We start from the raw sequence: 26,707 nt of genomic DNA on the forward strand, positions 1-26,707 counted from the left end.
AAGATTTGAATGCCATGTATATAAATCAAAAATGTTTGGAGTTTGATATTTAAATCCATCAGACTTGTATGGTATGTAAGTAAATGCCGCTATTTTTTATTTTTATTGAATGTGCAAGTAGTTAATTTACGTCCTTGTCGATGGTTCTTAGGTGATGGCAATGGTGGTGATCATTATCTATGATGGCAGCAGGGCCACTGATTATGATAGATACTGTTAAAAACACACAGAAGATTGAAAATTATTGAATGATTTTAAAAAGAGTTTAAGTTTTTAAAAAATAAAAAAAATAAAAATTAGTTAGTTAATGAAGTTATGTATATTCCTGAATAGGAACATTTACTTGCCAAACACTCAGTTGAATCCTGAATTTTCTTTTGAAATACACGCCTTGAGAGTTAGAGTTGGGAGAGAAAAAGGAGAGAGAGAGAGAAGAAAAGTATTAGGAAATTCTAGCTATCAGTAGAGAGGCTTGGAAAAAATCGCAGATCGGGGTTCCTTTATTTGTCTTTTTGCCCTTATTTATAGGGGCATATTCATACAATTAAAGAAAGAAGGGACGTGTATGAAACTTCCCTTAATGCAATCAATGTATTGATTTAATACTAAATTTGTATTACATTTTAAATTCAGGTATGACGATAATCAGCTAACCGACATGTTTCGGTTATGTTGACCAAAGCGATGGGCCTTGCAGTAGTCATTTGGTCGGTTGCGATAGTTCACTACAAAAGGACTTACACCCCGTATGGGTTGGGGAGCATTCTAACACCCTAAACGCACTAGACAACCTCCTATGTAAAAAGAGCTATGTTGGGCAAGTCAGGTTAGAGAAGCACAGTGGCTTCTCCTCAAAACATGCAAATATGATGCAATTATTTACCACAATCCTAAATGTGGAGGCCCTATTAAACATGATTGGGTATATGTCTCTACATGCAACCCATTTTAAATTCGACCCGAAGGCCATGCAGAAAAAAAAAGGTTTTGAAAAGTCCTGAATCTTTTAATCCTTAAATTTTGATTATCTCAATCTTTTATTATTAGGATTTTAAATAAAAAAAATTATAATATTACAGTCATTCCTACCGAGGTATAAGTGGTCAGTTGGTTGTTTGTATTTGACCGTCTTTTAGGGATCGTCAGCGGTCGGGATCTTAGATAGGCATGTCAACCAGATTCACCGATAATGGATGACGGTAGAGTTGTTCAGTTTGTTGATCTCTCAGATGACCGATTTAGATCACGCCCCTTGAATTTAATGCCTCGATATTTAAGTCATCATCTTTAGCTGTTTGGTTGCTTTGAGATTTGTGCCAATAATTTTGGTGTGTACATATTAGTTCCCAGAGTTTTCCTGCTCATTAACAGTAACAATTATGATAAGGACATGGAAATTATTAAATAATCAGCATCAAAGTTAAGAATTGATTGAACAATTGACTACCTCTTTGGTTCTGTGTCTAGTCTGCTTTGTAAACAAAGACATAGATTTAGTGCTGCATCCTTTACCACTAGTCTTTTCCACATAGCTGACATACAAAAATTTTACGTCATTTTAAATTTTAAATTTATTTATTTAACACATAATTACGCTTGAGAAACGTGTTTTGTTCATGTTGTGCAGAATGTAAGAATTGAATACAAACAAGATAGAACGAGAAAACCCGACAAGAAAGTGTTGTGGGGCGACGTGACCACGCCTAAGTCAGTGTGACTATGCCATTGCTTGAAAATGATGACGAGGCCACGCCAGAAAATAACATGACCACACCATAGATTGCAGTAAAGCGGCATAAGAATGCCACAATCGAGCGTGACCATGCCCACCATAGTAGAAGAATGACATGACATTGCTGGAAATGGATGTGACCACGCTGACAAGCGGGAAACACTTTAGGAAGGAAATTTGATGGCCCAAACTATGAATTCTTGCTATAAAATCAGATCTTAGGGCTTTGGCATCAGTGAATGCTTGGAGGCTAAAAGAAGAAAGCATGGAAGAGGATTTGAGGGATCTCTTGAGGGATTCCTTCCTCCTTGGGTTGAAATCTTCAATGGAGAGTATTTCGTTACTTTGTGAGTTGTGAGAGATTTGGTATGAGAGGAAAAATTATTGACTTTGCCGAGGAAACAATTTATTGTAAGTTTTTCATCTATATGTTGTTTGTAATGGAATTTCATGTGGTGTTTTTTACTATGCTTTTCTCCATAATGAGCGGTTAAACTTTTCTTTGTGTCTTTGTGTTGTTGAGTGTAGTGGACTTATCATTGGTTTTTTGTAATGTTTTTATGTTAATCATTTTCTTGAGCTTTTCATGGCTAATGTTGTTGGTTAACCTCTGATCTTTATGTACTCCCAGTCTGACCAACTAGGAAGTTTCAATGTTTCATAAAACTACAACCTCTAACTGTTGTGTAGTAGAAATGAAATGTTAACCACATAGTTATGAGAGAACAAATATATTCTACTGGAATTTTTTAATTATCCCAAGGGATCAGAAAAGTCATGTAAAATGTCATTGGGTTTTAGAAAGTCTTTACTTCATGGATTATATGCTTCATTTCACCTAGAAATAGACATGAGGAGTACCTTGTCCCTGATTGAAAACAATTACGTAGGAAAAAATTTCAAACAATCATGATCGCCACGATCATCGAATCATAGAGCCACGAGCCTCGTCTATTTTGAAGGAATTCATGATTTTTTTCCTCAAGTTTTCCACTTTCCTTTACTGCCAAGTATTTTGTTTTTCTAGGACCTTAGTATTTAAACCTTCTTTTGATAATCTTTAAGCTAGGTTAACTAAATTAGTAAAACTATAACTTTTCTGTAGAAACAAATATTACACTTTCTTTTTGGGATTGATATGCAGCACTCTTGAATTACATTACTATTTGACACGTGCACTTGCGTTGTACGACCAACTTACTTCCCAGTAAGTTTTGACGAATCATGTTTTTTGCATTCTTGCCCGGTAGAGGCTTTAATAGTTGTTTCTACTATTAGAAAAACTTTAGTTGAAAAATTTAGGATTTATGTTTGCCATATTTATTTTCTTATTTTTGTTTTGTGATTTTTTCTTTCTATCTTACATCTGTAGTATTGTTGTTTTCTTTGCCGGTGCTTAAAAATTAAAAAGCTAAAAAAACAATAAAAAAGATAAAAATATTTTGTTGTTAATTTATTTCCTGATTTTATTTTGCATATTATGTGTTGCATTTGTATGTTAGTTTGTTAACTGTCCTATGTGAGTCAGTGTGTTGTTTATTTGTGTAAGTAGTTATTAATTTTCCTATTTATGTTTAGGGGAGTTGAGGCTGACATCGCCTCTTTTGAACCCTGAGATTGATCACACCTTTAGACATCTTAGAAGATCACACATGACCTCTGAATCAACTATTGAGATGGATAAACCTAATTCATCCACCATGAAACCACTTAGAGATTATGCTAACCCTTCTGCTGAAGTGATTCACACAAGCATCAACTATCTCAAGGTTGAGGCTAACACTTTTGAATTGTGTTCTGCCATAATCCAAATGGTTCAAAATAATTATTTTGGGGGACTTGCCACTAAAGACCCCCAACCTTCACTTAGCCAAAATTTTTGAACTGTGTGCCACCTTTTGGTACAATGGTGTCCCTAGTAATGTTGTTAGACTAAGGCAATTTCCCTTTTCCCTTAGGGATAAGGCTAAGGTATGGCTTAGTTCCCTTTCCCCAGGATCAATCCCGACTTGGAATAGCTTGGCTAAAAAATTTTTGGCCAAATAATTCCTCCATCTAAAACTGTAAAATTTAGGAATGACATCACCTCATTCACTCGAATTGATGGAGAGTTCATTTAAGAGGCCTGAGAGAGTTTCAAAGAACTGCTTAGAAGGTGCCAACATCATGCCCCACTCGATTGGTTAATCATTCAAACTTTTTACAATGCTCTAATAAGTTCTCTGAGATTCATAATAGATGTCGCAACATGAGGATCACTAAGGTCTAAAACTTTTGATGAAGCCTTCCAATTAATAGAAGAAATGACCAACAATAGATTTCAATGGCCTGCTAAAAAAGTGACACACCAGAAAGTAGCTAGTGTTCATGAATCAAATGTCTTAGCTATCCTGGCTGCCCAAGTTATTGCAATTTATAAGAAGTTAGACAATCTGGGAATGAATCTGATTGATGGATTGTCACCCAACAATTGGTTAATGCAAGGACCGGTGATAGATTATAACATCTCAACCTTAGAATATATAAATGTCATAGAAAATCATGGTCACAACCTATATTCCAACACCTACATCCCAAACTAGAGGAACCACCAAAATTTATCATTGAATAACAACAACCAACAATGGGGAAACAATCAGAACAATCATGTATGTAGTTTGCAAAACCCAGGAAACCAACCCCAGAAACCTTAATACTCACCAGGATTTCAGAGTAGCTCCCAAAACCAAAAGAAATAGTCTATCGAGAAATTAGTCATTCAAATGAGAAACCCATATAGAGCTAAGTTGTAGCCATCAAGAATTTGGAAACACAATTAGAATAGCTGGTGAGCTCCATCCCCCAGGAGCACTACTAAGCAATGGAGATGTAAATATCAAGGAAAAAAGGGCCGAACAAGTCCATGCTGTTAAACTGAGAAGTGCAAAAGAATTAGAAGAGACTCCTAGAAGGGGAAGATCTAATGGACTTAGACCAGCCTCTAGAGAGTGAACTAGAAAATCAGAGGAATGAGGTAGTGAGACAAGTCTCACCCATTAAGGTTGACCCCAAAGAGAGACTTCAACCACCTTTTCCCTAAAGACTGAAAATAGAGAAAAAGGATCAACAGTTTTATAGGTTCTTAGAAGTGTTCAAACAACTGACAATTAACATACCTTTTGTTGAAGCTCTAGAGCAGATGCTTAACAATGCCAAATTCATGAAGGATATCTTGACTAGCAAGAGAAGATTGAGGAATTTTGAGACTGTCCCATTAACTGAGGAATGTAGCGTTATTTGCAAAAGAAAATTTCTCAAAAGATGAAAGACCTAGGAAGTCTTACCATTAGGTGAAAGTTTCTAGGAAGAGCTTTGACTTATGAGCCATTATCTATTTTTAACCTAATCTCATTATCTATTTTTAAAAGACTTCAGTTAGGAAAATTTCAGGCAACCAATTTAACCTTACAGTTAATAGATTTATCTTTAGCCTAACCAATGAGAATAATTGAGGATGTGCTCGTAAAGGTGAATAAGTTTATATTCCTTGCCGACTTTTTAGTACTTGATATGGAGGAAGATAAGAAAATGTCATTGATAGTGGGGATACCATTTCTAGCCACCAGAAGAGCAATGATTGACATTCAAGGGGGAATACTGACCATGAGAGTGAATAACCAAGAAGTCACATTGGACATTTCACAATCAATGAGGTTCCCCAATGATTCTAACAAAGATCAAAGCCACAGAATTGACATAATGAACTAGGTCATGGCAGCGATGTGTCATTGACTAATTCTAAGACCTCTACGAAGGTCCTTAGTTTGAGTAGATTCAAGTCATACCTGAATCGATTGCTACTGATCCCTTGCTTTAGAGCGGTCCGAGCGATGAGAGGCTCCAAGTTCTTCACCTCCAACATTTCCTTCTGGAAAAGGGTAATGTAAGCCTCTAGGCTTTCATTTTCTCCTTGTCTGATTTAGAGAAGGGTCTCTATATCCTTTCTTGGCCTCTACACATTGGCGAAGTGTGCCAGGAAGAGTTTTCAGAATTCCAAGAAGGACGGGATGAATCCGTCTAAAACCACTGGAGTGCAATTTTCTTTCAAAATGGTCAGAAAAAGCCTGCATTTCATGGCATCATCGATCTGCAAGACTCTGACCATTGACTCAAAAGAAGCTAGGTGGTCGGCTGAGACGCTCCTCTCTATTAAAGTGGGGAATCCTTAGCTCCATTAGGGGTATGGTTTTCAGGATTTTTCGGGAGAAGGTGCTACCCATAGCCAGCCGAGTAAACGTTCTCAGTCGGTCCACCTGATGTTGGACTGCTGATGTAGATGCGATGATGTATGCCACTTGGGAATCTCCTGGCCTTTCGGGTAGCTAATCAACGGGCCAACCATTAGACACTGAAGGATTGTGGAGGGGAGCCTTCTAAGGGCTGGTTCCCTGAGACTCTCCCTCCATTGGTGGCAGTCAAATGTACTATTAGGCCATGACCGACCAAAGAGCCTCGAACTGGTCCATTATTTACGCTTGCAATGCCTGGACTTCTTTCTGTATGTCTCGATACATCGTCTCTCTATTGAATTCCATGGGTGTTATTTCTCTCTGCAAAACTTCTTTGTTGTAGTTGACTATGCTTCTCGTCTGGGGCATGTCTATGCTCATTGCACCACCTTTCAAGATGTTGAATCGTGAATAGTCTTTCAGAAATACACGCCTCAAGAGTTAGTGTCGGGAGAGGGAAGAGGAGAGGGAGAAAAAAAGTGATAGGTAGTTCTCAGTAGAGAGGTCGGGAAAAAGTTCATAGACCGAGGTTCCTTTATTCGTCTTTTTGCCCCTATTTATAGGGGCGTATTCACACAATTACTGAGAGGAGATATGGGTATGAAAATCGATCTTAATACAATTAATGTGTTGATTTAATACTAAATTTGTATTACAATTTGAATTCAAATATATGGGTAATCAGTCATCCGACGTGTTTTGTCGATTGACCGAAGTAACGGGCCCTTGCAACGGTCGTTCCTGTTGAGGTATAAGTAGTCCGTCGGTTGGTTGCGTTTGACCTGCTTTTATGGAATTTTGGTGGTTGGGACTGTAGATAGGTCCACCGACCATATTCATTGATAATTGATGTCCGTGGACTTGACCAGTCTGTTGATCTTTCAGATGACTAGTTCATATCATGCCCTTTAAATTTAATATCTCGATCGTTGAGCCAACATCTTTAGTCATTCGAATACTTTGAAACTTGTGCTAACAATTTTGGTGTGTACACACTCAATTCCTATGTATTTACATATCTAACATCAAAATTTTAATTTTTACATACAAGCCAACTTACCTATGCGTGAAAATGTATATTTTACCTTGTAAAAGTTAATATATATAGTAATAATCTTCACGTGATATGAAAGAATTAGATGTTATAAATATAATATAACAAGTAGAAGGAAGATTTATGTACATACCACTTAATTCTTATGTATTTACATACTTAACACCTAAACTTCAATTTTTACATACATACCACCTACCTATGCATGAAAAGGCGTATTTCAGTTTTCAAAAGTTAAAATGGTGATATTTTTCATGTGATATGGAGTATATGAGTGGTATGAATGTAAAAAAGAAAAATTTAGGTGTAAATTATTTAAATGCATATGATTCGATCACAGCCGCGCATCACAGCTGTATGACAGTGGGGCCCGCTATCATACAGCCGCAATGCGCGGCTGTGATCGTAGAGCACACGTAGCTCTGTTGTGCGCTCTCCGCACGCAATAATTAGACTGGGTGATATGTTAAAGTAAGATTTAGGTGTTAGATATGTAAGTATGTAACCACATAGGAAGTGGATGGTATGTATGTAAATGCCTTGAATAAAAATAAAAATAATGTTATTTTTGTAAGCATCAAATTTTTATTTCCTTTTTAGGCCATTGAACCACGAACCAAACTTGCTTTTTCTTGTTCCCTTGATTTCTGTCCTTCTTTGATTGAGCTTGTCATCCGGATTAGAATGCATGCTTAAGGACCGACTTTCCCAATCACCTCTTTCAACTACTTAATGAGGAATGATGTCAAATCCTAGCGCATCACACTCACCTCTTTCTCGCTTCCTTTCGTAGCCATCGAGCCCTCGTCGAGTCCTTTCCTTCATATCTTACTATTTTTCCCAATACTATCATTTTAGCGATCGAACCCTTGTGATATGACAACGATAGTGATTGTATCTAATTGGGAGGCATCGTTAGGATCAAGGGTCACAAAGACCATCAAAATTCTACCCTCGCGATTCAGTCACGATCAGAGAGTTAACATTGAAAACAATAATGGGATCGTGGCGTACAGTGCCCACTGAAAGCACTCTTCTTCCTCCCGCCTACTTCTCTCTCTCTCTCATCTCTATCGATCAAGCTTTGTAGCTTTTCCTTTTCTTATTTCTTCTTTTAATGCAATTCTTTTTTTCAGAGTTTCTGAAAAACAGTTAATTAAATATATATAAATAGAGTGTAATCTTGTTTTCATTACCGGTCGTGTCAATATATGGTAGAGATAATAATAATAATAATAATAATAATAATAATAATAATAATATTTATGTTTATTCCTTTACTCCTGTATTAATAAATAAATAGTTTTCTCTAATGGTAATGAGTTTTAATCCTTAACAATTATAGGAGGTTTTATTGCGTCCGGACACCCGACTCAAATTTGAGTTCGGTGTCCAATTAAAACAAATGCAATACACTTTTTTTAGAGTGGGACCCACTCTAATTTTTTGTATCGGGCGTAAATTTACGTCTGGTGCCCGAACACAATAAAAAATCGACATTGTAGTAGATATCTAGTTATTTCAAAGGATTTTCAGTCATGTCATTGCAACTTTAATTTTTTTTTTTTTTTTTGAACTTATGATATGTTTTAGTTATTGCTCATAATTAACACCCTTATTTTTTTGCTGCAAAATTTCATGTATATTGATAAAACCATGTAATTATAATATTTTTTTTTTGTACTTTCCCTTTCTTGAAAGTTTATGTAGCTAATTCATGTCATATCACAATTATACGTGAAGTAGTATATTTTTTACATATTATGTTAGAAATTCATATTTGAACTTTATGACACAAATTCAAAAAATATATAATAGTCAAGATCTTTTAAATTCATGATTTTAACATATCTATAATAAAGTAACACATACCTGTATTCATGATGAAGACATTTGATCTTGAAGAAATCTGATCTTGAAGAGATGAAGTTTCTCTTTAATCTCTTGAAACTTTGTGTATTTTCTGATGGAGAGAAATGTACGGGGTGTGTTGGGAAGATAAAAGACCTATTCTCTAAATCATGCTCTATTTAAACACCATCCATCAAGGGGGTTACAAACCAATAGGATTTATGATAATTTAATAAATTAATTAATTTTGTATTATTAAAATCAATGACATAAGTTAGTAACTCTTATTCATTTTAGGGATTACATGAGTTATAAAATTAATATAATAAGTTATTATGATATAAGTTATGAGTTAAGAAAATTAATAACTTAAGTTATCAAAATAAATATCATAAGTTGTCATAAGTTATGACATAAGTTATGATTTAAGAAAATAAATAACTTAAGTTATCAAAATAAATATCATAAGCTGTAATAATTTATGACTTAAGTTATGAGTTAAGAAAATAAATAACTTAAGCTATCAAAATAAATCTCATAAGTTATTAAAATAAATGTGTGCCATAAATAAAAATATAACATATTATACAAATTTTGGTGTACATGTGTGATGTTATGTAGGTTGGTGGAATTTCTTTGGTTATTGGCAAGTCGGGCCGACGGACCCACTTAAAGACGACTGTACAGGAAATTGTCTGATTTTCTTGGGGAGATATTGGTCTTCCAGATTTCAGGGTGCCTATTAAAAACCAACTATATAAATAGAAATTAAAATAAAAGTTGAACTGTTAAGTTATGCACCCATGGTTTATTCGATTGAAAATAATCACGTTCATAACCGATCATATTCATGTTTTAATATCTGTGTGATTATATGATCTAATATATGCATACTTGACACCCTTTATTATTCATACTAATGTCCTATTTTTCTTTCCATTTATGTTTTAATTAATAGTTATTTATTTGGTTGGATGTGTCAAACTCAACCGTTGATATTTTTATATAACCAGTGTCACCTAGACACTTATCGGACCGTCCCTACCAGATCACTTTTTCACCTTTAAATTTGCTTTTGGTATTTATTCGATCTCGCTTCAGTTAAAGTTTTTTTTGTTCAGTTATTCGCTTTTTCTCTCCAACTGTAATAATTATATGGCTTCTATTTATGAAATGAAATAAAATTTATCCTTTCTTATTTTTATTATTGATTCTATACGATCGTTTTCAATTCTTTTCATCACGTTCTTATTTGTTACGACGTACCAACTTCCGAACACGGAATGCGACAATCTTAAACAAACTCATAGTGTCTTTCCCAAAAAAAGAAAATAAATGACTTGTAAGTGATAGAATGATAGAATGGTCTATTTTCATCAAACCATAAACATGCACGTCTCTACTAATGTTTGATGAAGACTAACGAGCATATGTTGTTGCTCCTGTAAAACCTTGCCGGCAATATGAGTTTATTAGGCATGGCATCTTTCGCAGATGCATGCACATGGCCAAATCAAAAGAGCTATTTAATTAATAGAGATAATAATTAGTTGGTGAATATGCTAATCAAATCATATACGGCACAAAAAATAAACTAAAACTAGTAATTATAAGGAATATTCTTTTCAATCACCAATAATACATGTATTTAATTAAGGGGCCGTCTTAAATATGTTGGTTCTTTTGGGACAGAAGAAGCTAACTACAGCTACTTTTCATAGCTTAATGTTTCATATGCTTTCATTGATTTATAGCTACATGTATGATTAAGCTGCCACCGCCCATGTTGCTTTTCATATATTGTTTTGTATGACCAAGTCATATTGACATTTTATATTATTGGAAGGTATGGTATAATATGATCAAATTATTTATATCAAAATAACTTGATTGCTAAGTGGATTTATATGCTCCGAAATCATGAGTATAAGATAAATTTTTTTTTTATGTCTAATTATAATTTAAGAGAAAATAATCATCTCCCTTCTATATAACATATATATTCATAGAGAGAATATAATAATCCTTCATTTATGTATGGTTTGTATTTATGCATGTTTTTGTTTTTAAATTTTCAAAGAACGGGTCGGCGCGTGAGGTCCCCAACCCATCCTATTGACTCAGCCTTTATCAGGATTGGAGGGACCCATGCGCCTAAATATTTGAGTGTCCCCTCCTTAAGGCAACAGCCTCCAGAGGCGGGATTCGAACCCCAGACCAGAGGGATTTAAATGCCGAAGCGGATGCTCTACCAACTGACCTGGGAACACGGTGCACATATGTATGTATATATATAAATAGAGAGAGAGGGAGGGAGGGAGAGCCGAAGCTTCCATTATATTCCATTATAGTGTAAGACTTAATTTTAAATGGCATACCCCCGCCTCAAGGCAACACTCCAGAGGCGGGAATCGAATCCAGACCAGAGGGGCTTAAACTGTTGAAGCAGATACTCTACCAACTGACTTGGGAACACGGCACACGTATGCATGTATGTATATAAATAGAGAGGGAGGGACGGAGGGGGAGGGAGGGCCGAAGCTTCCATTATAGTGTAAGACTTAATTTTAAATGGCATCCTCATTGCTTAGCCAGCTTGGAATAACACATCTTTGTAGCTAATCATTTTAGTGAATTTTGTAAAGAATAGGTTTGGTAGTAGTGGCGTGCATGCTAAGTGCAATAATTATTATTTGGTTTTAAATTTATTATATAAAGTATAGTGACCAGAGCACTGGGCCGGTCGGATCTATTTACATCCGGTTGAATTCTACTGATGGGGTTTTTAGTCAAAATGATTTTTTTGGGGTCCCTTTTTAATCTCCCTTGATTTTAATTTTAGTTCTTTATTATTTAAAAATTATAATTAATATTCATTTGGCTAATCTTTTAATTAAAAATAGCTGTTTAGTTATCCTTTAAATAAAAGAATAAGAATACTCTTAATCATAAACATTAGCAGCCTTCATTGGCATTTGCGATTGAATGATCAGAAGTGTGGCTTAAGAGGCTTCTTTGATGAATAATTGAGAAACAAGGCTGAATTAAAAAACTATATTTACAATTGGTTTTTTTTTTTTTTCATCTCTTTTTTCATGGAATCGACTACTTTTCCAGCCTCGAGTCGATATTTGTAGTTATCTCGAAGTGGTTAGGTTGAGCCGGCTAATAATATCTCGAGATAGGAGAAAGTAAGGCTTCGTTTGAAGCAGTTTCATTCTTCAACGAAGTTCTTTTGAAAGACATGTTGGCAGAGCGGAGAACGTCCTTCGTTGTCCATGACAATGAAAAATTGACATTTTTGCAAACAATTTTGGGAGACACTTGCCAGTCGCGCTTCATCGAATGAAAACTTTCGCAATCATTGACATTCACTGCAATGCAACAGGGGTTCATCTTTTCTCAAAGAAAGTTAAATATTTCACAATCACGTGCTTGACCTAACCCTTTCCCATGCTAGTACTCATTTTTAATCATCAATCATTATATGAACAAGGTGCATGGACCCTCACTAACTAGTAGGTCTAGCTTTATGGCGCAAGGAAAATAAATCATTAATTATTCTCCTCAATTCCAAATAAATCTAAAGTTACTATCACTTATAATGTATCAAATTAAAATATCTTTATGCATGATTATGATTAAATTAAAATACAATAAAAAAATTAGAATGTTGAAACTTTCAAATTGATAAAATTAAGTACGTAGTATTGTACGCAATTTTTTTTTAATCAAGTTAATAAAAATCAAGATGTTGACTTATTTTTGAACCAGTTTAGAATGAAGGACATTAGAACTCAGTTGCTCGAAAGAAGACCAGGTTCCTGATTAGTAAGAAGCAAAATAAAAACTTCAATGTTGAAGAGTCCACTAATAGCTATCCTTGGCTCATCATCTATTAATTTAATCTCATGCCATTATCAATATTTGGAAGATTATGCTTAGTGGAGATTTTTTCAACTACTGTAACTCTACAATTAGCTGATCATTCAATTACTTATCCTAAAGGGGTTATAGAAGATGCATTAATTAAGGTAGATAAAGTTTTTTTTTTTGTGGATTTCATTATTTTAGATATGGAGGAAGATAAAAAAAATAGCAATAATTTTACGGAGACCTTTCCTTGCCATTGGACTAGTCATGATAGATGTGCAAAAAGAAGAGTTTACCATGAGAGTTAATGACCAGGAAGTTACCATTAATGTGTTAAAATCAATTAATTAAGCAACAAAAGAAAAAATGATTAATGTTTCAGAATGGAGACTCTTGATTATTTAATTGGTGACCATTTTTGAGAAAGTCGTGAAGTAAAAAACAAAACAAAAAGAAATGAAATATGAAGAAGAGACTGATTTTCAAGAAAAATCTATTGAGATAAACACTAACGATTCAAAACATGTTCAGGAAAATTTTTAAATTCAAGACGCCATTGAAAATAGTAAACCTCTAATTACGTCTAACGAAAACACTCATGAACTTGAGATAAAGGTTCTCCCTACGTATTTAAAGTACGCTTTTCTATGAGACTCATCAACATTACCTGTTATAAGATCCTCAGACTCAATTAAAGACTAGGAAGAGGAATTAATGGACATAGAGAAATCATAAGAAAGCCTTTGGATGAACAATAACTGATATTAAGGGAATAAGTCCTTCAATCTATATGCGTAGAATTCAAATTTTTAATGGAAGATAATTCTAAGTCTAGGTCTGATTCTCAGGGGAGATTAAACTCTATATTGAAAGATGTTGTTAAAAAGGTAATTTTAAAATGGTTGCATGTTGGAATTATTTATTTTATTTTTGACAGTGCTTGAGTTAGTCCAATTCACTGCATTCTAAAGAAATGAGGAGTGAATGTAAGTGTTAATAAAAGGAATGAATTGATTCCAACAAGACAAGTCATTGGGTGGTGAATCTATTTTGATTATAGAAAACTAAATCTTGCCACTAGGAAAGATCACTTTCATTTACCTTTTTTAGATCAAATATTGGATAGGCTAGCTGCGCACCGATATTTCTACTTTTTGGATGGATATTCAGGATACCAACAAATACCTATTGCTCATGAAGATCAAGAGAAAACAACATTCACAAGTCCTTATGAAACTTTTGCTTTTAGAAGAATGTCTTTTGGTTTATGTAATGCGCTTGCAACTTTTCAAAGGTGTATGGTGTTCATTTTCTATGATCTAATTGAGAAGGGAATTGAAGTTTCATGGATGAATTCTCAGTTTTTGGAACCTCCTTTGATTCATGTTTAAATCATTTAACGATAGTTCTAAAATGCTGCAACGAAATAAATTTAGTTCTTAATTAGGAAAAATATTAATTTATGGTCGCATGAGGAATTATTTTAGTACATAAAATTTCTGAAAATGACATGGAAGTAGATCTGACAAAAATACAAGTTATTGTTGAACTACCTCCTCCTCACTATAGCAAGAGGAGTTAGAGGACTTAGGAGATTTCTAGGATATGCTGGGTTTTACAGATGGTATATTAAAACTTTTTTAAATTGTCGTGCTTCTATGTCATCTGTTGGAAAAAGATGTAATCTTTGATTTTCAAGATGAATGGTTATATGCCTTCAATTTATTAATGGAGAAATTAATCATCGCACCTATTATTGTTCACCTTATTAGGGAAAATCATTTGAATTAACGTGTGATGTGAGTGATTATGCCATTGGGGTTGTTTTACGGTAAAAATATAATAAGATATTTAAATTTATATATTATGTCAGTAAAACTCTTATTGAAGCTCAAATTAATTATACTACTACTGAGAATAGTCAACAGGAAAGTCCTATGGCTAGATCCTAGACTTTTAAAGAAGAAACTAGACCTCAACTAAAAGTGAGGTCAACAATAACTAGTTTAAAAAATTGTATTTACTTTTATCTTTAAATTATACTTAGCATACTTTAGTTTTTAACCCTTTACAAAAATTTTGATATTATTCTCCTACATATTTTGTTTGAAGTTTACATAAAAATTCTTCTAAGTTGAAATAAAAATTATATTCTTCCCTGTGGGTTCGATACTATGATTTTTAAAGAAAACTCTATATTACTTGAAACGATATATATACTTGCGTAGTGCCCCTAGTGTATAAAGCACTAATCAAAATTCTAAATTCTATAATGTACTTATTTTACACATTAGCCGCTAAATATAAATTGGGTAAAGTTTTTTTTCATCTTTTAGAACTTATTTAACTATGTAATTGCAGGTCGGGTCAGTCCATAGACAAGTCCTTCGGGTTTTGGGTTGATTTGGGTGACATGGGGGATGTCTAGCTCTCGGTGGTCATTTCGGTTTCCCTGATAGTCACTTTAGTTCTTCACCTGGTCAAAACCCTAAAACCACTCAAACAAAGATTGGGGGCTTGAGTTTGCACTAGTGAGGGCCAAGAAAGCACAACCCTCACAAAAGTGAGGTCAAACCTAACAATAATAAACACATTATAAAGTGTATTCAACTAAATAAATTGACTCTAATTTCAATGATAGATGTAATGGTGAATTTGTAACAACAACTGATCAAAACATTAGAAGTAGTGAACATTTGACATAGCTCGAACAATGATGATAACTTGAAAATTGATTAATTCAAATTTTGGCTTAGACAGAGATTGGATCAAAATAAATGAGCCAAGCTACGAGCTAAGGTTTTGGATCAAATGTTTTTTGTGTTGACCACAGTTCAGCTCAAAATCGTAACGTTAACAATCTACTATTATTATGGCTGTCAAGAATTGATAATTAACAAACACTAATTCAAATTTTGGCTGTAATCTTGTCTGACACTATAGCTACACCAAACCTTTCATAAGTATACTTCTTTCACATTTTCTCTCCAAGTGTAAAGCCACTGATCCATCTAAGTATTCTCGTCTCAATAACTCCTACTAGATTACTTGAACACCTCTATTCTGAGCAGAAAATATTTCACATGATGTAAGAGTGTTCACTTCGTCATCTAATGAGAAATCTAATTTCTATTGCCAAAATAGAAATTAATTTTGAAGGTTATGTTTTTAACATTGTAGAGTATAATGTTTGAAGTAAATTTTCATTTTAGTAATGAAAATTAGATTTCTCAATGGATGATGAGATGAACGTTCTTACAACATATGAAGTATTTCCTTCTTAGAATATGTTTAGAGGTGTGAAAGTAATCTAGTTAAAAGTTGTGGAGATGAGAATGCTTAGGTTTATGTTTAGCTTTACACTTAGAGACAAAACAGGAAACAAATAAATTGCTGAGAGGGTTGGTGTAGTTAAAGTGGCATACATTATTAGAAGGAGGTAAGATAATGGATTTAAGTTAAATTCAGCCAAATGCCTAAAAAACTAAATATTAATTTCAAAAATTTCTTAATTCATATTTGATCATGTTCCGATGTTTTTCAAATTAATGTTCGACCGATCAATGATCTTTGACGGAGCTCACATCACTACGATGTTAAATGCCAAAACTACTGAAATTTAGATTTATCCAATTCATTGAAATTCATAAAATCCAACACTAATGTCATTCTAATTATATTTTTTTATTTTTTCAAGGGTTTATTCTAAAGCATAAAACCTAAATCCTTCACTCTTGGAGACAAAATGCAAAGCAAGTATATCCATGAAAAGTTTACATAACAAATTTATTTATATCTTTACACATCCCATACATAAACAGACAAATTGAAAAGAAAGAATGATGTGTGCAAGCTTGTCTTCCTCACTGGTTTCAGCAAAGATGAATAATAGTGCGAGCAAGCTTACCTTCCTCACTGGTTACAGGTAGGAGCGGAACACAAGGATGAGAATGATGAGTGTTTCGATGGTCTCTGTTAGCCCCAATCTTGTCCTTATCTTCCTAACTAGCTTGAATGACGACTGTATTGAGAGGTAAATGGCTTTTAGGGAGAAACCGAGATATGAACGAGCGAAGAGAAATAATAGTGTGAACAAGAATACCTACTAAGAGCTAAGCAGAGGGATGGGAATAATGAGAGTTTCGATGTTCTCTATAAGTCGAGATCCCCTTGTTGTCTTCCCAATTAGTTCAACTCCGTTGAAGGTGAGGGTTTTGGCAAAATCGAGGAGGAAGGCGAAGAGCTTTTCGAGCATGAATGGGAGAGGGGAAAGAAGGAAATGAGGGCTTTCGGTGCAGAGCTATAAATTAAGATCCTTTTCGATGGTTGAGATATGGCTCGTAGCCATCGGCATACTCGTCAGCTTATGAACTAGGAAAAATGACTGTTAATTACTGATGACTTTTGGTCGTCAGTTTTATTCAGGGTTTAACTGACGTTTTATACGGTCGTAAAGTCTAAATATGTCGTCGGAAATAATTTCTAAGAAGAAGAGACGGATTTAGTAATAGTTATACAGTCATAAATTAAATCCCTGAAATTTCATTTTTAAGCTGTCGGAAAAAAGTTATGTTATTTTTGACGCGGCCAAAGTTGTCGGTCATGCCAAAAATTGTAACTGATTTTCCAGTAGTGTAGAAGAAGGGATATAAGAGAGACCAAACCCAAATGAACTCGAAAGATGCGAGGCGATGAGCCTTTCCTAATTTATATAGGATGGAGCAATAAGAATAGACCTCGAAGAAGAGTTGGGGAGAGCGGGAAAGTCACCAGAGGCCATAAGATTGAGGGGTTACGCCTGGTGGCCAACATAGAGCCTTCCAATAGCAAGCATTTCATGCCAAAACTAATAGATAATTATTAAAGTGTACATTGTCGTGCTAATTTACATTGATAGTCTGCTTATCATTAAATAATTACACAATATAAAAAAAAAGAGAGGATATTTACATACATACCTCTCGATTCTTATGTATTGATATCTAACACCTACACTTTAATTTATATATATATGCTATGAAAATATTTATTTCAATTGTTAAAAAATAGATATTTTTTTATTTAATATCATTGATTTGGGTGATATAAATGTAAAAATTAAAAAAAAAATTAATTTGTTAGATTTACACAAACTTAAGGACAGGGTCCGTTTGCGGCAGTTTATTTGGTGCGGTGACGTTTTGAAAACGCACCTGGTCTGTTTGGGTAAACTGTGTTTTGTTAGCTTATGCGTTTTCAAAACGTTGAAAACAACGTTTTCACACCGCACATGTTTATGTGCGGTGATAGCTTTCTAGTTGCGATCTAGTTTTTTCAAAAAAATAAAAATTTTGTAGTTGCTCTCATCTAGCTTCTCAACAGATTAATTTTAATCAGCTTATCAATGTTTATTCAATAAGCTGTAGCTGCTCCAAATAAACTTTGAGTCGTATGAAATCGTCCAAAAAAAAAAATCTTGAATTTAACAAATTATTATTGTTTGAATATTTGGTCTAACACTAATAATTAAATTTATTTTTTTAACATAATAAATTTGATTTATCAGTTCAGAACAAATAATTTTCTAGTCAGCTTAAATTTTGATTCTGACTGAAATTTATGGGCAACCATTCGCTCGGACTGACATGCATTTATCAGACACGTGCGAGAAGTAACATGCGCAGGTGTAGACAGCCAATGGGACAGATCGCTGACACAGATCCATAACTCGTGTTTCGTGCATGCGAGGCCATGTTTGTGGCTGATTAAAAGATTCTCAGGTTTTGGAGAATTTATTGGTGGTCCGATTCTGATCGTAGATCACGGGATCAGGGTATATTTCATTTTTTTTAATTTTAGATGGTGCCCATCGAAATATATCCTGACCATAGATCACCTGATTTACGATTATGATCGGCATGCGGTGTCCGTCCGTATGGAATAATTTTTCCAGGTTTGTACCCCAATTCATGGAAAAATTATTAGGTGCAGTGTCACGTAAAAAAATTTTTACATGCGGTATCCGATTTCGAACGTGTAAAATTTAGAGTGAGTCTCATTCTTAAAATAAATAAAAAAATATATATATATTTTCAGTGATCTATATCAGATATTGCACGTAAATTAACGTGCGGTGTCCGTACACAATAAACGCTCTAGTTTTTGTCAGTTTTTTCATTTGCCATGTGCAATGAAATTTAATGAAATATTTTCCAGAGAAAAATGAATGGTATATGAATTTATGAGTATAGGTAAGCATTTTTTGTTTGAAAATAAAATTTATATTCACTTTTTTTTTTTTATTTGGCAATGTATAATTCTTAATGAAAATAAAGTAATAAATATATTTTCTATGCTATAAAATGTTCTTAGATGATGGGCCTTTTAGGAAACTTTTTTTTTTTAATTTTTAAAATGATAAATATAAATAAAATTACATGTATGTTGAAAATTAATTTGAGCAAGTTTGATGATATGTTAGTTCTTATTTGGTCATTAACACTTATGTTTTAAGAACTTTAAACGCTCGTGTTCATCTATGTCTAGTAAATGGAGTGAAGGTTATAACAATTTGATTGATGTGGGAATAAATTTCTAGGTCAAGATTATTGGAGAAGAATCATCTTAAACCCACAGAAGATTAGTTGCTCGTTAATATTATTATCATGGTTGTAAAATTTGGACCAATCATTTAACCGAAAGAAAGAGATTTTCAAAATTAAATTGTCAACCTGGATTGAATTGAGAGTTCAACCGGATGATTTAATAAAAAATTAAAAAATTTCAGTATGATTAAATTTATGAAATATTATAAATGTATTATAAATATGTGATAAAAAATAAATAGAACTTCAACAACAACAAAAATCCTTTTTTCAGTAAGTGGGGTTGAATCCTTTTCTTCCATTAAGTCCTATTAAATGTCATATTTTCATTTAATTGTAATAAAGTAAGATCATTTTTTTGTACAAGACATAACTCAAAGCTAAAGCATCTACTCTCCTAACAAGGACATTAGATGGTCTAGTTGAATATAACCAAACCATTTAAGGTGACTCTCTCTAATTACTCTTTTCTGCCACAAGAGCTACTCCAACCCTTTCATGGATATTCATTTTCCATTTTATCTCTAAGTGAAAAGTCACTCATCCAACTAAGCACTCTCATCTCAGTAAACTTAATTTTATGTTTTTTATTTATATGCCAACATTCTGCACCATAAAGCATTGTTCTTTTCTATCACGCATTAAGCTTGATGCATTCCTCCATTTCAATCATCCAACTTGAATTCTATTGATAACGTCCTCATATATATGGCCATCACATTGAACAACAACCCAAGATATTTAAATATTCACTCATTTTAATGACTTGATCACCCATTGTTAAACGCCTCCATTAAATCTACTACTACTAAAATTTTATTTTATGCATTCAATTTTAGATCTACATAAACCAAAGCCTTTAAACTCTAAAGTTAATCACCATAATTCAAATTTTTTTTTTGAAATCTCTCTCTAGAATTATCCACAAGAAAGATATCATCAATAAAAAGCATATGCCAAGGCACCCCTCTTGTAAATGTCTAGTAAGAACATCCACTAAAGGAAAAAAATATGGGCTTAAAGCCAATCCTTGGTGTAATCCAACTGAAATAGGAAAACACTTGGTCATTCCTCCTTACGTTCAAACACAAGAAACAATTCTAGAATACATATCCTTAGTGACTTGATTATAAGTAATCTTAATGATCTAGTGCGCTTGAGCAGTGAGGTTAAACATCTCAGGTGAAGAGGAAGCCTGAGATTCCAAAAGATCAACCTCTTCTTGGGCTTCCAGGACTTTAGAGTGCACATTACCAAAAATCGCTCAGTAATCTAGTGTTTTCTGTCAATGAATTAGTTTGCTAACTGATTAGCGAATGATTGAATTATTCAAAAAAAAAAAGAAAGCTCTGTTACAATACAAAAAAGGCTTGATTCTTGTGCTCAGAATAGGGCATCAAAACTTACCATATAAAAGATAAATACCAAGTTGTGATGTCGTTAACATGCAAGCTTCACATTTAAGAATTCAATAACTAGTCATTTTCTTCCTATAGGTAATATATTGTATATTCATGATCTTAAATTTCTGGTATCCATTATACAAAAGTAAAGATAATCTCAAAATCAAGAGGTGCATGAGCCAAGACAACTCATCAGTGGCTCATGCACAACTTGATAAGTGCCTCATGAGCTTCCTTAATAAGTGAACAAATTACCAAGATCAAACAAATTCAACTCAATTATATTTCTCATGATCTAACTTGTAGTAATTTAGGAAGTTCTAGAGCACAGTCTCTTAAGATATTTTTGTAAATTATCATAAGATGTGTAGTCTCTCACTAGCTAGTTATTAAGATATTAGAGAGTAAGGAGAAAAGGGCAAAGAGGACATCATGGGTGGATATTTGGTTTTGAGCCTAAATTTTGTTTTTTTTACATAACACCAAATTCCATATGTAAGGTGCCATTTATGTAAAAATTGAAGTTTATTGTTTTTGTAATGTTGAGAAGTCTATTGTTTGCAGTACAAAAAAGATAAAATACACAAACTTAGTCACTTTGGGTCCATTAGGGATGGTTGTTATTTTTTAGTAAAGATAATCGTAATTTAATATGGGCAACATAACTAGCAGATCTGACTGTAAAACTTTTTCTTCCTACCACATACAATTTTAAAAAACATCAAGAAAATAATAGTGACATTGAAATGAATTATAAGGTAGTGAAAAGGTTGTCTCAAATGGGCTCTCAACCACATATTTTAGCCATCAATTAAATGTAGTTGTCTAAATGAATCCTTCTAAAATTCCTATACTACCAATTGAAAGAACCAATTCAATTCAAGCATCCAGTAGGTGAAGCTTTTGTAAGGGAATCCTATGGCTGAATCTTTAAGAAATGTACCCACATAAGATAAACAAATTAAGTGAAATTTAGAGAAGGTATTATCTCTTATGTATTTACAAATATCTAACATCTAAACCTTATTTTTTGCATTTAAACCATCCAAATATTTCATATATTTTAACTTTTAACAAGTGAAATACAATTTTTCATGCATTGGTAAGATGACATCCATGTTGAAATTGAAGTTTTCATGTTAGAATTAGACTAAGTCCTTAAGGTTCAAGTTTTGATTTATTTTAGGGTTTGTGTTCTAATGGTAGATGATTCCACTTTAAGTAATTAACAATTTAGGACTTTCATTTAACTTTTACGCTTGTTGTTCAAGTTTGATTTTAAGAATTTAAAAGAGTTGTTCAATATATATAGGTTTGCCTTAAAGACAAACTCATCATTCAGGGCACCTATACATTATAAAATATACAAACTCACCTAAAGGGGGAAATTGGCATTTTATAACATATTAAGTTTTGCTAGATTATGGGTTTTAGTTATCATTTAATCTTTGTTTTATGTTCAAATGGCTTCAAAAGTTAATGATGTTATTTCTTAAGGTTAGAGACATCATAAAAAATATTTCATCAAATTTAAACTTTAAAATCTTGTATAAAATTTAATTTTTATTAATTAATTTGAAATTTTAAATTAATATAAAAATAGTTTATTAATTTTTGAAAGTATTCTTTAGAGTTGAAGTCTGCTAGAAAATATCCCATAAAAATTTTGTTTAATTTTTAATTAATTTGTAATTTTTTGAGTATAAAATTTGTTTGGCTTCAAAAAATTATTTAAATATCAAATAAATTTTCAAATTATTAAAACTTTCCTTGAATACTAGTAAAAAAAAATCATACTGTGTTATTAAAATTTATAGTCATTACGCGTGTAGCCCGTATGTTCCCCAATGACAACATGTTCTTTTGACTATTGAATATTACGTTATATTTGATACGACAGAAAACCGTCTCTAAGTTAATATCGACTTAGATTAGTCCCCTGAGATAAATATTCACCTTAGGTCTACAAGGTTTCATTAGACGAAGCAACCCATGAATGCTGACAAGTATCCTTTTGTTAGGTTGGATCGACTACCGTCGTTAACTAAGTAGCTCTGAAACATCTGAAACCATCACAATTTAGGATGACGAAATCATGAGATCTTGATCAAGTTCTTCGTCGTTTTCGGAAGTGTATGATTCATTGCATGGTATTTGATATATTTAAATATTAAATTTAATAACTCTTTAATTATTAAAAATGTGTTTATTTTAATTTTATTAAACTCTTTCTATTTCTAGAGTAGTATATAAATTTTGATGATTTTTTTAGATTTTTTTTTATTTACAATGAAGTTTAGAAGTCTAAGGATTTAATAAATAATTATTAAATTAAGATATATTAATTTAGTTTTATACTTAATTTTAGTAGTTTAGTTAACTAAAATTTTTATAAAATAATTTTCTATGATTTGAGGAGGCTTAAAAAATAGTTCATGAATCCTTGGTGAATTGTTGAAGTATTTACTAATTATTTTTTGGAGAAAATTTAATTTAATATTAAACTTATTTTAAAATTTTAATAAGTATTCTTTAGGCATTCATTATACCATCAAGGTTTATAAGTTATATTTTTTTTATCTACCATTATTAATTTATTTCTAAAGAAAACTTATTTATTTTTCTCAAACTGAGATGAAAAGGCTAACTATGACTAATAAAATTTATAATTTCTATAAAAGCATCTCATAGCTTGGTTAGATTTGCTACCTTTATGCCTAAAAAGCTTTGTACTTGCTACTCTTAAATTATGGACCCATGAAATTTTTACAAAATTATTTCTATTTTTCTTGGATTCCTTGTCCTTGCTCATAACCTATTTGGGCTCATTGTAGTCATTTTTTTGAGTCCAAAGTGATTCAATTGTTATTAGAACATACAATACTATATGGACATGAGCGTCTTTTACTTGGTTATGGTGATTTACCATATCTCATGTGTGCTAGCTAATTTTGAAACATTGACTATCCCATTTTAATGTCACTTGTTGAATTATGGTATTTTTAAATGCTTACACATGAAAATTTAATACATATGTTATCAATAATCTCTAGTATCTCTTAGATATATCCTCATTTGTAATTAATTTTGAAGTTCCTAATCCTCTATGAGACTAATAGCATTTAGATTCTTCGCTTGACTTAACTTTAAATTTTTAATATGATTCTTGTAAATATTTTATATAAATTTAGATGAGAATTATTTACACATTTTGTTGGATATGTTTTATTTATCACATTTTATGATATTACATATGTAGAAAATATTCTCATGTCATCAAGCTTTAAGTCATTCATCACCCCTTTTCTTATTATAAAACATAGCTCAAGTTTTCAGACATCAACTCTCTTAGTATGCTTCATCATTTTTTTCTTTATATCTATAATTTTTTTAAAAAAATTATCCTTATCCAAATGTTTTTCTAATAACTTACTAATCCTTATCTCTTGGGGCACCTCCTCATATGAGAATTCCCCTAACTTTTAATTTAGTCATTAAAACAAAATTATCAACTTCAAATGTGATTTTTTTTTTATTTAATACATATATAACTTATCCTTTAACATTATTATCATTAGTCCTCTTCAATAAAACTTAAAAAATCGGTGCCTAGAAGAATAGCAATTTATTACTTTTAAAAAATTGAAAAAAGAGAGATTTTTTGCCTTGAAAATGAGGTCATTAGTTCAAAACTAACAACAACTTGTTTCATCACATTTTCATATTTGTATGTGATTCAAGCATTATAATACTTCTCCCTTAAAATAAATAGATTAAATATCAACATAAAAAAAATAAAATAATAATGTGAAAAATAACACAAAAATAATTAAATTATGATCGAACAATGATCACATAATCTATAAACTATAATCAAACTACGATCAAGCCATATTTGATCATCATTTAACAAACAATAAATTATATTGAAATCATAATTGAATTTTCTTTGAATTATGTTATATCTTCAAGCCTCCAAATTGTTTTTAAATCATGATAAAAAATTGTTCAATCGTGGTGCTATCATACATCAAATATCTTGTAAAAATGTTTAAATTATTATTTGATTGTGGTTCATTGAATGTTTGGTTGTGATTTATTTATTATTTAAATATAAGCTATATTGAAGATGAATCTAACTAGTTCATGTTGGATAATTTGATGTCTAACTATGTTGTACACCCCAATATGGTCTGCAAGAATCTCGAGACAATCAAATGGTCCATATCACAAACGAAGAAATTACAAGGCAAAATGAATTCAATCAGCTGAAAACCAAAAGCCAACCGATGGTGAGTCAGTAGAAGGGTCGGTGGCCGACCGTAGGACTGTCGATTAATAGAAGGCCGCTCTGATAACCAAAGGGCCACCTAGACCGACTAAGAACAAACATTCATGCCAATGACCAATAAAGATCTAGTACACCCAACAATCTTATAAGTATCAACATTAGCCTCTCTCTGCAACTCCCCCAAAATTCTCTAAAGATCACCAAGGAATAAGCAGGACGACCAACCACCATAAAGGTGTTTGGATACCACTATAGCCGACCAACTAACTAGAGTGAAGAACGACTGATATGTAGTCAAAATAGTCGGCAGACACCAATACAATCGACCGACCTGAGGACTTATTGATCAAAAGGTATAAGCACATAAAATGATGCTAACATTAGTTATAAATACAAAAAGACACAGATAAAAGACAATACTACCTTGTAACACTCTAGTTATAGAAGGGGAAAGCATGTAATTTTTATACTTTGTCCATCTATCTTCTTTAAATAGTGTGACCATAATATATTTTAAGGGTTTTTTGCCTTTCTAGTCTTTGATCACTTTAGGCTCTTACCTCAAGATCAACACTTGTAGGGAGATCTCTCTCCTATTCTCTCTTACAACCTCTAATTATAATATATAAAATGGTTCACAGAGCCCGGGAATACCTTAATTTGCCCCTACAAGGCCAGTCTATGTATAATCTTTCATTATGTCTCTTCTTTATCTTTCTCTTTACTTCTCTCTCAAGGATTCTACCACAAGAATCCTTGGGCATACCTCATTGGATAGATCCAGATTTAACCTTCTAATAGATGTGGTGAACATGGAGCATACTACCAACAAGTAGAAAATCAACATCAATGAAGATAAATATATCCCAAAGACACGCCTAACAAGGAGCACGCTAAGGAGTTCATGCAACAAAAGATATTGAGCTAAAAATGCCTTTTTTTTTCATCTTCGTAGAGCCTCTAGCTAAGAAGAAAGTAGTAATCTATGGATGGCTGACTCTCGTTGGTCGGAACAAGCCGAATAGCCATGCCTGTGAATCAATATTTCAATTTTGGGTGGCTGACATCCAGTTCGAGCATCACTTAAAGACATGTCTTTTACACTATGATATATAAATACTTTTAATACCTTCCCAGGTATACTTAATAATTGAGTAACTCAAATTCATAAAGCATCACCGATAATGACTCCAAAGAGGTCTGATTGATAAAAAGAACCTAAATGCTCCTGTATTATAAATCTTGGTCCCTAAGCTTGAATCAAATAAAGCTCTAGAAAATGTTCTCTATCTAAAGTAACAAGCTCCGTGAAGGGTATGACACAAATCCCCCAGCAATGAGTCTTGACGATCACCTCTGCAAAGTAAGTGACAAGATCCACCTAATTTCTAACTAAAGCTGCGGCTTAGCCGATGCGACAATCCAACTATGCAACAAAGACCTTGAAAAGTGTAGGATTAGCGACAGATAGTATTATCTTAAAATAGTTTCAAAATTATGTCGTAGATGTTCATTCTGAAGAAAATAATAAAGGTTACTGACAGCAACATTATAGACATCTGATCGGCATCCTAACAATAAACATGCTCCTTAAAGTTAAGCATAAAAAAAGAATTATTTCAAAGTTAAAAATGGATAAAGGCTAAAAATT

At 32.7% G+C, this 26,707-nt stretch overlaps 2 protein-coding genes across 2 annotated transcripts in view; both read right to left on the reverse strand.

The window, feature by feature from the left end:
* Positions 1-26,707, reverse strand: part of LOC110018360 — a gene marked incomplete in the record, with an annotated part of 146,098 nt that overhangs the window by 101,003 nt on the left and 18,388 nt on the right.
* LOC110018367 overlaps positions 1,340-26,707 on the reverse strand; it is a 29,569-nt gene continuing 4,201 nt past the window's right edge. Inside the window, exons 2-3 of the mRNA XM_020715658.1 lie at positions 1,448-1,532; positions 1,340-1,357 (exon numbers count right to left, since the gene is read on the reverse strand). Of these exons, the coding sequence (XP_020571317.1) occupies positions 1,340-1,357; positions 1,448-1,532 (103 nt within the window). The remainder of the gene's footprint in view (positions 1,358-1,447; positions 1,533-26,707) is intronic.

This window comes from Phalaenopsis equestris, unplaced genomic scaffold, assembly GCF_001263595.1.
Source record: "Phalaenopsis equestris unplaced genomic scaffold, ASM126359v1 Scaffold000016, whole genome shotgun sequence".
NCBI classification, from domain to species: domain Eukaryota; kingdom Viridiplantae; phylum Streptophyta; class Magnoliopsida; order Asparagales; family Orchidaceae; genus Phalaenopsis; species Phalaenopsis equestris.